Below are 11,677 nucleotides of genomic sequence, written 5' to 3' on the forward strand. Positions count from 1 at the left end.
GGCAATCTCTTGCAGAGTGGTGGAATGGACCTTGGATGAACAAATTGTACTGTAATCTTTCTGGCCATCACAGTTAAATGCGGAAGGGATTGTGAATCAGAGCTCAGATCCTCCCTTACAAGTAATGTTCGTTTCCTGAGTGATTACAACACTCTAAAATTTCTTACACTAACTTTTAATATGAAATGCTAGGCAGTGAGCTGAGCCTTGTCACTTAGGAGCAAATTAATTGAGTGCTGTCTCTCAACAGGATGGTGAAGTGATTGGGATTAACACCCTGAAGGTCACAGCTGGAATTTCTTTCGCTATTCCTTCAGACCGCATCACTCAATTTCTCACGGAGTCGCATGACAAGCAAAGTAAAGGTAAGGTCTGCAAGAAACAGTAACATCTTCCAATTATTATCCTGATCTATCCATGAAGTCTTAAAAGACACAGGTCTGGGATCCTCTTACTGAAAGGAGCAGCATTATTTGACAGTATAGGACACCATAGACTTGGAAACAGAAAACAGCGTGACAGAAGTGGGAGAGATGTTTTATTACTCAAACTCCCAAAGAGTAGACAGTATCTGTATACATTGGGAAAAACGGCCTCTGAGGATAATGAGGACACAGATGAGTCATTACAGTCTCAAATGATCTTGAGAACAGATGGTGACTTGTTCAAGGAGTCTTATCCTCCTCTTTCACATATTGTCCAAGCGGAAAGGAGATTAAGGTGTGCTGTGGAGAATAAGGTAAAAATTTTTAAGATGGAATGTAGTGTGTGCACTATCAGTGAATGATCTTTATTTTGCCATGGTCACCTATGTCAGTGCTATGTAATTGGATATGGTGATAGACTCTCAGACCCCAGTGGAGGAAGAGCTGTGTACTAATTCCTGAATAAATACATGGGGAAGGCGGGGGAGAAGCAGAAAAGAAGAAAGGCCTCTGCACCAAAGAGCATATAAATCTAAATATACCAGCAACTGGCAACTGCAGTACTCTCGACTTTTTTGATGTGCCTTCCTCATGTCTGTCACACTGTACTAGGTGTCATACTACACACTGCAGAGCCAAAGCTGACCTAGTAATGCTTCATCCAGGCCAAACCTTCCTTTCTCTTTTGCTTACCAGTTTGTCTTTCCACACCCTACTCATCTTCTATATGACTGTTGGCTGCTGCTTCTCTTGAATCTTTTTGATATTAATCTTGTCTTCTCCTGAGTTCATCCCGTTGCTGATGCCAGGGTTGTTTCCCTACACCATTGTTCTCTCAGTGTTCTTTCAGATACTGTTATTTCAGAAACTGCCCTTTGTCAGAGGTTTTTAAGTTATGCATCTGCTTGTGTATTTGCGACCATCACAATTCTGATGGGTCCCCTCATCTGTGTTTTGCTGAATTCCCCAAATTAGATTGTTTTTACTTGTTGATTTAGGGGGGAGTTGATGAAAAAAGTTGATAATTATGTGCTGAAAAGTACATTTCAAAGTAGCTGACATAATTTTGTTTCAGCTAACAAGTCAAAAAACCTATTTATTCACGAAGGTTATTAACTGTTTGTTAGCTTCTGAGAGAAGCAGATCTCTATCATTAGTGATGTTACCCTTCAGAACCAAATTGCTCATCTCAAAACAGGGAGGAGCAATGGCTCACCCTGCAGGCATGGCTCTAGAGGCATAAACGCAAGCCTTGTGCATAAACCCCACCATCTGCCAGTGGGTTCCTGGTGACTGGTGCTGGAAAGTCAGTGAAGGCTAGAGATGCCACCACTGAAATCAGCCACCTTGCTCCTTCAGGCACCTTTGCCTCCAGAGAATGATGAAGCCGCTGAGCTCTAGATGGCCTAGAGATAACTTCGCCTATGGAACCCTAAGAAAAAATGTAGTGAAAAGTTCACGTTTATCTTTTGATTGTAACATACTGATTTTTTTTTTTTCCATCATTCACAGTAATGCCAAATTAAAGGAAAAGGATTCACACTTACTCTTAGCATTAGTGTGACCATCAGGGTATGCTTGGCATACCCTGAGCACAGGCAATTTTCAATTTTATTTTTTTTTCATTTAAATTTTTTTTTTTGCTTTTGGTCATCTGAAGTACCTCTTGTACTTTTGCTGCAGGAAGAACAACAGTCATTTAAAGCCCTTGATGCATAGAGAAAGAGAATTTCTAGGAGATATTTTCGCCAAATTTGAGACTTAGTTTACATTTTTTAGGCCTTTAGTAATAGTTTTCAGGTTTATTGTATAGACGTTACTTCTTGACAGAAGGAATTTATGTAAGCAGAATTTTTGGGATGTTTTTGTCATGTTTTCTTTTGCTCCAATTACATTTCTGTAGTTTCAGTGGGATCCGCCCTTATGGTACAATTAGGTCATAGAAATAAATTTAAGGATATTACCATTTTGCTGTAAATATCTTATTGCCTGAAGGTGATAAAATTCCCTTAGGAAACTGCTCTTTCCAGTTTTACTCTGGCATATAGGAGATACTCAGAATATTGTTTAATAAGCTTGCCCTTAGTTTTTTAAATCTCAGTTGGTCAGAAAACTACTAGTTTTATATAGAAAGCATATATTTTTGATATCACATCCATTATATATAACTGCAAATATATGATCTACTGAAGTAGAGGAGCAGGGCGGGGGGGCAAAGAGGGAGAAGATAGCATTTGCAGAAGTATTTGCACTGATTATTATTAAATACTCTATATTACCTAATGCATGGGTAATACATAATAATACCTAATGTATTTTTGACCAATGATTTACCATACTCTGCCTAGAGATATTTATCTGTTGAATGGTCTGAAAACCTTTGCTAACTTTGGATTTATAAGTAATAATGTTAACCTCCTTTTATAGTTAGGAATTGCTAAACTGGTGCATGAAGTTAAGTGTCTCCATCTATGTCTCAGTTTTAAACATTTGTATGTTTTGTCTTTACCTCTGGAAGTCATCTATATACTTAAGCATTGACTGATTTTTTTTATTTCAGTATCTTTTGTTAGTATCCCATAGGAATTCCTCAGCTTCAGTCTTGCCTCTGCAAGCTATTCCTAGTTTAGACTTGAGCAGAACAGTGAAACTAGAAAGTGATCAAACTTGGATCCTGTAGAATGGAAGACAGTAAGTTAGCAATTTGACAACATATTAAACAGAAAATCCAGCCTAAGAGGGCAGCCTGGCCTCTCATATAATGTTAGCAGAAAAGTAAATAAACATTGTTTCAGACAGGCAAGGAGAAATGGGGAGTTCTGCATTGGCCACACCCAACAAGTTATTTATATGAATCCTCATTTACATCCCCAGAACACTTTATTAGTTGCATTGAAACTATATGCTTAGCTGTGTATGTGTATGATTATTACTGACAATTATTACCAATAGTCATGAGGCCTGCTTAGGAGGTTTGTTGAGTATAGATTTATATGGAAGGTACACTGCACATAATTCAGCATTGTAGAGTTGAGCTATTTTCATGTTTTCTGTTTGGCAGTGGAATATCTTTCTTGAATGCTTTCAGGACTGCTCATGCAATCTACAAGATGATCTAAATGCAAAAGGAGTAAGCAGAGAAGTAGGAGTTTTGCCTGCCACTTGAATAAAAAGTGCAGGATTCATTTCCTCACTCGGAGATCTTGATGATATCCTGGCCCCACTGAAATCAACTGAAATGGGAATACTCATGTGCCAGAGCTACTCATGCCCATAAGAGTTTGAATACTTGACTCCTTATTTGAATCTATCAGGTTTTTTTGCCACAGCTTATAAGTCATAAACACTTCTGCCATCAGCCTGTGTTTATCGGTCTGGTTTGTATCTCTACTGTTACAAGCATCAATTAAAAAAAAAGAAAAGTTTAACAGTAAAGCAAATGCTTTGTTGTGGAACAGAAATCTCTGTAAATGGTGAACTGCTTCAAGATGCTGGGATCAGCTGTTTGTGTCTTTCTATTACACAAAACAGATTTAAGTTTAAACTAGTGATTGAGGCTGGTTTGCTTGACTTTGTACCGCTGGAATCAGTGCTTAATCTGGCCTGGTGTTTAGAAAAAAGAAAAGTGATTTGAATATCTCTCTGCTGTGCTATGCTCCAGCTTTAAGCTGCAATGGTTTCACATTTGTTCAACCTGATTGTTCCAGCATATTAACCTTCTTTTAACTACTGCTGGGACTTCACCCTGGTGACGTGCTTCTTAGATTTAAGACCTCACTTTATTCCATTTTTTCTGCCTCGTGATTGCACAAATTGCCAGAATGACAGGTTTTGAGTCTTTTCATTCACAGAGCAGATGTAATATGACAGTGGTAGTTACAGGTGCCACATACTATTCTGCTAATGTGACTTAACCCTGATGTCAAAATGCCTATCCTTTGGGGATGATAAAACACTACAACTGGTTGTCTATGCCTCTTCAGTCTCTGCTGATACTTCTAATAAACTGGACAATTACATTCCCTCTAATCATTGTTGATGAAAGCTTTGGTTTTTGTGCAAGATGTTTCACTTGGATTAAATTGAATGGAATGGACTTTTGCAAAAAAAAAAAAAAGGCCTGAGGTTTTTTTACCTATATTCTGACGTATGAAATGGCTGGAATGTGGGAAGGAGTGGAATCTAGACTCGGCTGCTAAAATAAATCATAGCTCATAGCTATTAATTTTACTTTATACAATAACCTGCTACTGTCACAGTATGAACCGCTATTTGCAGTGTGGCAAACTTATTGTGGAGAGAGGGCTGAAGGCCATTTTGAATTTTAATGCATGAACAGGAGTGAAATAATACCCCAACCTGCCCAAAGATGAAGGTAGAATGAGACTTGTGACTAAGTCTGTAGTTATCAGATTTTTTTTTTCCCCCCAAAGCCTTATTTTTACATGTGTCATTAGTCACTGGGGAAATAACTCCCTTTCAGATCAGCAGCATTTCTGCTGTGGTTTTTCATTCTTGCCCAATCTCCTCCCTGCTGTTTTGTTTCTTCCAGATCAGTTTCTTTTGTCCCTTCTTTCATTTTCATTTTTCTCTCATGTAAACATTCCTAACTCAGCCCCCAGAGTATCCTTTGTTCTTCTGCGTATTTCTGCATCACACAGGCAATGACCAGCAGCAAACTGTTTAATGCAAACAGTAAACTTGTCACCAGAGAGTCTGTCGTCTATGTGTCTCATGAAGGTAATTTCATCATTTAACTGTCCATATTGCAGGGATGAGGAGATTATTTTCAGGTGGGAGAATTATTATGTTTGGATATTTTTAAAAAGTGAAAACTTACATTTATGCCATATAGACAAGAGAAGCACTATGAGCACAGTAGTTCACAGCCATGCCCAGAGCTTTTGAGACTTCCATTTTGAGTAATTGGGCTTCTTCATAATACTATTACTATAGCTGATTTTGATCTCATTAATTTCACTTTTAAAATAGAGGAGAGCCAGACATTTCAGGCAAAAGCAGAGATGACAGTTACAGATGTAAGATTGTTCAGAGTGTAGTAAATCCAATGTTTAGTAGTCAACATTTTCAGTGACACTAATGGGAATGTTGGACATGCCTAAGATTCAGGACTAATTTCTTTACTTGGGACTATTTTTCTTGGAAACAATGAGAGTTAGAGGAGACTGTGTACAATTCCTTTTCAGACTTTTTCCTCACATGAGAACATGGAGAACCTCAAAGAAATTGTGAAGTAGTTATGCTGGAACAAGTAAGGGGAAATATTGTTTCATACCGGATATAACTAACTACTGAAGCACTCACTTCAGGAAGTCATCAAACTGCATTTTTTTTCATAGGACAGCTGTGCAATATCATGACTACTAAAAGCCAACTACAGAAATGTGGTGCTGTTCCTTAAGAACTGAATTTTCACCACTTAAAATTCTCTGGAACCCTGGCTAATCATAGAATCATAGAATATTTTGAGTTGGCAGGGACCTTTAGAGGTCATCTAGTCCAACCCCCTCTGCAATAAGCAGGGACATCTTAAACTAGATCAGGTTGCTCAGAGCCCTGTCCAACCTGAGCCTGAATGTTTCCAGGGATGGGGCATGTACTACCTCTCTGGGCAACCTGTGCCATTGTTTCACCACCCTCATTGTGAAAAATTTCTTCATTATATCTAGTCTGAATCTACCCTTTTGTAGTTTAAAACCATTGCCCCTTGTCCTATCACTCCATGTCTTTGTAAAAAGTCTCTCCCCAGCTTTCTTGTAGGCCCCCTTTAAGTACTGAAAGTCCGCAATTAGGTCTCCCCAGAGCCGTCTCTTCTCCAGGCTGAACAACCCCAACTCTCTCAGCCTGTCCTTATAGATCATCTTTGTGATCATTTTGGCTGAGATCTATGAGGCTTTTTTAAAATTTGCTTTTCCTTCTTTGAGGTAGAAATAATCCATTTGCATTAGAATCAGTGTGAGTCTTTTGGTTGACTTTTCTCTGAAAGGCAAAAATTTTAATTTCTTTGAATCCCATTTCTACATTTTAGTGAGAACACCATATGATTAAATTGTCTTGACTAGTTTTTGATGAAATGGTAACTGGTTACAAAATTTTCCATTTACTGAAGTCATGTGATACTAGATCACAGAAATGTTCATGAATTTCCTGAAGAAAAACTCTTACAGAGTGTAAATGAGCTTCTCTCTTACCTTCAGTTGCAGGGAGAGGGATTGTCATTCTGTACACCACGTCTGACCAAAATAAAAGATGACCTCAGTGTAGATGTGTATGATTTTTGTTTAGTTTTGTTAAAAGCTCATGTGTCCTGTTTTAATTGACAGGTATTTTGGGTCATCAAAGTAGTTATTTTTGTCAATGTTTGCCTGAATTTCTTAAATATCCTCTATGTTATTTTCAGATGGGAAGAAACGTTTCATTGGCATCAGGATGCTGACAATAACACCTGCGTAAGTATCTTAGAAAGGTAATCTGTGTGATCATGCATACAAAATGTGGTTAATAGTGGTTCAGAATTTCATCATTCAGCTTTCATTACAAATCTCCAGAGAATCCAGAAGTGTGCATTAGCCTCTATGAAGTCTGCAAACATTTTAATGATACTAGTGAAATATATGTTCTGAGACCTGGAAAAATCACTGTCAGTCATTCTCTATATACAGATAATGGTGGATGCACTGGTGATAGCTGAGGGAAATTAGGAAGAGCCTGAACACAGATTTTGGTTCTTGATGAGGATATCTGGAGTTACACCAGGTTTTAGGTGACACTTAAAACGAGTTGCTGCCTTCAGGTGACTGTGAGTGCCAATGACAGATTAGCTGCCTGAGGGTTTGGCAGTAGTTTTACCAGTGCCAGTAGAACTTATATGATATAAGATTTGGTGCCTAACCATTAACTGGAAAGAAAGTAGTTGCTACAGTACAGAACTAAAGCTTCATGCCTCCATGTTAACAAAGCCAGAATATGGACACTCTCCTCCAGTTCTTTACTGTCTGCTCTGTCTCATATTGCTTTGTGTCTTGATGTTACCCGGATATGTTCTGGGATGACAAATGAGGGCTCTTACACTTATGTTCTTTCCCAACAGTAGGCACGCTTCCAGTGTGGAAGTAGACTACAAAATTAAACAAGACAGTTTCCAACTGGGGTTGTAGTAAAGCCATCTTTGTTTTTTGAGTTACACTCTTGCAATCCTCCCCAAAGGGTCAGATTCTCAGCTGGAGCAAATCTGAGTAATGGCATTAGCATCACCGGACCACCACCAATTGAGAGAAACTTAGAATGTTTCTTTGCATAATTGTGAAGTGAACACAATATGAGATTTTACTGCTTTTGTAGTGTCTAATGAAACAGTGTAAGATGTCTCCAGGCCTGTTGTCAGGAAAAGACTACTTCCCTTGGTGTGTTTGCTTTAGTCATTTAATTGTTAGCTTCCTCAGTACAAAATCAAATGAACTGAAGCTGTGTGCAGCCATTTTGGCTTGCTTTCCATCTGAGGGACCCCAGGTTTTCATGGCAGACAGCAGAGCAATCCATCATTGGTTTAAAACCTTTTCTTTCTAGAAATGGGTTTTAACCCATACTGTACACAGACCTGAAATGATGTCATCGCCTCAGAAATGAGGGGATGTTTTTAGTCTCTATTTTGCAGCTGGTTCCTGTCTTCTTTCTTTAGAAAGGGATGCACATACAATTCCTCAAGAAAACTTGAAGCTGAAGCTTCCTTGAAAAACTCTCACAGTTCTGATCTATCTGATGACTGAAGTTATCAAAAGCTATGTTGTTCTAGATAAAGACAGATTAATGACTTGCAAAATCAAAGAAGTAAAATAGTTAGCAAATTTCTGCCATATTACTAGCATTAATTCTTTGGGGCAGGAAGGTCTTTTGTCCTTGTGCAGCACCTAAGTCAGAGAATGCTGCTGTCCCTGTGCTCTTCTGCAGTGGCCTCTGTGCTACTGCTACAAATAGCAAAAGTCAGGTTCTTGCAGGAAGTGTAAGAGACTGTTAAATGTTGCATGCTTTGCACAGGTAAGTAGTTTGGCTCTCTTAAAATCTGTTACTTATTTTAATTCAAATGCAAATCCCCTACATTCTCATCACAAGAACAAGGGGCAAACAATTAACTGTTAAGTCATTCATTTTTGCTCACAAAAAATTTGAGAATAAATAAATAAGAATTTTTGGAATGCTACTGCTTTTGTAGTGGAATCATATGCTATATAACTTTGTTCTTCTTTTAGCTTGGTGGAAGAACTGAAACACAATAATGCTGATTTTCCTGATGTCAGAAGTGGAATTTATGTACATGAAGTTGTTCCAAACTCACCTTCTCATAGGTATGTAGAGCCCATTATTTTCTTCACCATAAATAAATCTCTAAATAGATAGTAGCTGGAAATATTTCTGTTTCTATTCAAGTACTTTCTCATAGCAGTCTTGATTTGTATTTAAACAATTAAAAATTATGCCTTTAGGTTAAAAAAAGAAAGTTGAAGCTTGTGCTAAGTTTCTACTCGCATCTACAAAAGTGAAATATTTCAATATCAGAACTTTTAAAATCATAGAATCATAGAATTGTTTAGGTTGGAAAAGACCTTTAAGATCATCAAGCCCAGCCGTTAACCTAGCACTGCCAGGTCCACCACTAAACCATGTCCCTAAGCACCACATCTACACATCTTTTAAATGCCTCTAGGGATGGTGACTCAACCACTTCCCTTGGCAGCCTGTTCCAATGCTTGACAACCCTTTTGGTGAAGACGTTCTTCCTAATATCCAATCTAAACCTCCCCTGGTCCAACTTGAGGTCGTTTCCTCTCATCCTATCACTTGTTACTTGGGAGAAGAGACCAACACCCACCTCGCTACAACATCCTTTCATGACATTATGAAACACTAACAGTGTGCAAGTATCAAGAACACCCTAAATACATAAACCGAATTTTGGTTTTGAAAAGTATGTAGAATATTAATAAATAGAAGTTTGGATTAAGATTAAACAGGAAACAGCATAGCATTCACTTAAGACGTCAGAGCTATTATCTGAGACTGCTTTATCTTAGAGGAAGAGACTATTTTACTGAACGGTTGGAAAATAAATAAGATACTTCTAAAAATTATTTTAGGAATTACTAAGAAGATGCAAAGGCAATAAAAGCAGCTATTCTGGATTACATTTGAATGGCAAGAGAGAAATAATTTACCTGTAGTTCAGTTGGTAGACTTTGCTTTTCTTGAAATTTTGAGAGTGGTTTAATTTCTAATGCTTGAAATACATACTGGAGAGAGAAAAGCATGTTCTTGCAAATGGTTGAAGTGGAATAAGTCAGTCATGGCTAAAAGTCTTCTGTTTCTCCTTTGCTGTAGTTTTGTGGAAGGCAAAGAGAAAACTAGACTACTTATTTTTGCTGTTTTAGAAGAAAATTCTCAATGAAATAATACGAGCCTGATTTTGCATTTAGCGAGTACTACCGGTCATTCTTTTGCAGTCAGAAGGGTGGAATTTCCCTTCAATGGAAACTAAAACAAGTAAAAATTTGTCACATCAGCCAAAGAGGTGATGAATAGTCTGTACTTTTCCTCTGCATAGAATGCATACTTACTGCCTTTTTCCTCTTGACTTTTCAGAGGAGGGATCCAAGATGGAGATATTATTGTTAAAGTCAATGGGCGTCCTTTGATGACTTCCAGTGACCTGCAAGAGGCTGTGATGAATGAATCACCTCTACTACTTGAAGTTCGAAGAGGAAATGATGACTTGCTATTTAACATTGAGCCTGAAGTTGTTATGTAAATAGAATTGAGGAAGCTCTCACCATAATTAAACTCACTTATTCTGGAACACTAGATACCTCCTTTACCGCTACAGTAATTATACTTCCTGTTGACTAATGACAAGGTGGACTAACTTAATTGCCTGAGCCATTTCTGTACATAGTAGCTAGTATGTATTCGATTATGCCATTTATAGAAGATTTAACTTTCAAAGAAATTTAAGAACTGTGTTCTGGGGAGGAGGAGGAAAACAAATTCTGGGTAGCTGGTAGAATTGGGATCTGCTTCCAGTTCCTACAGGTTCAGAGCAGATTCAGTTCTGCGTTTTGAAAGACCAAAATACTACTGGAAGTGAGGAAGCATGCCGAAAGGGGAAATTACTCTTAAACTACAGTCATGGCTGCAGCAGAACCAAGCTATTGCAATGCAAAGTTGAACTTTTTGTTTTACATAACCTTTTCAATGTGAACCTAGTATTGGCAAAGCTTGTATTTGTTCTTAGTGCTTCTATGCTACATGTCAAATCTGTAAATATCGAAAGGAACAAAAATGGTATCAGGCTATAGAGTGTTACACCTAGGTCATGCGATTTTGGAATATAGTAAATGATTCTTATAGAATTAATGCCTTATTATATATAAATCAAAACGATGTGCTGAACAAAGTTAAGTTTGAGAAAGTGCACAGTTTTTTAAGAATTTGATACAAATTAGTTTTGCATTTTACTGGTAAGCTTTGCTGTAAAATTGTTATACTACTTTTGGCTTGACTGTGTATGTTTCTACTGTAAGGAGATTAAAGTTTACACAAATAATGTGTTGGTGTAAACCTCTTTTTAAACAAGTGTGTCTTTCCTCCCTCTTCTGTCAGACTCGAATAGACTCTCCCAAGAGAAAACTTTCTTAAAGAAAATTGGGCTCTGATGTTATGAAAACCCTTTACTGTCCTATGATATAATTATTCTGCCCTTATTTAGACTATGTTTAGAAATACTTTGCACACAAGTCATTTATTTACACTGTCTTTTTCATAGTTATGAATTGTGCTTTGATGTCATTCAGAGAGTATCTAGTTAGAATCCTGTTGTCCTCAATTCTGCCTGTACATGACAAGAAGCAAAAAGGAAGCACTATTAACCCTATTTTACAGCTAGAGCATGTGAGATTTTTATGTAATAAACCCAGGACACAAATTGCTGAGAGCTAAATCTAGATCTCATAGGTACCCTAAACCACACAGCTATCTTCTTTCTTAGCGAATATTGCTACCGTTCCCAAAGAGACAGAGGAGTATCTCTTATCTGGAGCATTCGTTCTTGTGTCTTTGTTTAACTCCTTTTTGCATCGGAGTGTATCTTTGGGGCAGCTAGAACCTTCATTTTAAGTCACATCACATCTAGGCTTTCTGACTGTAGCAGCTGACGTGTTTGTGACAGGCCTTGCATGTTTGGG

General features: G+C 37.8%; 1 protein-coding gene across 1 annotated transcript in view; it reads left to right on the forward strand.

The window, feature by feature from the left end:
* HTRA3 (HtrA serine peptidase 3) overlaps positions 1-11,050 on the forward strand; it is a 27,029-nt gene extending 15,979 nt beyond the window's left edge. The window contains exons 6-9 of the mRNA XM_009705589.1: positions 251-365; positions 6,847-6,895; positions 8,693-8,788; positions 10,080-11,050. Of these exons, the coding sequence (XP_009703891.1) occupies positions 251-365; positions 6,847-6,895; positions 8,693-8,788; positions 10,080-10,245 (426 nt within the window). The 3' untranslated portion in view covers positions 10,246-11,050. The remainder of the gene's footprint in view (positions 1-250; positions 366-6,846; positions 6,896-8,692; positions 8,789-10,079) is intronic.
* The last annotated feature ends 627 nt before the right edge of the window (positions 11,051-11,677 follow it).

This window comes from Cariama cristata, unplaced genomic scaffold (genome assembly GCF_000690535.1).
Source record: "Cariama cristata isolate BGI_N322 unplaced genomic scaffold, ASM69053v1 scaffold7518, whole genome shotgun sequence".
In the NCBI taxonomy this organism is placed as follows: Eukaryota; Metazoa; Chordata; class Aves; order Cariamiformes; family Cariamidae; genus Cariama; species Cariama cristata.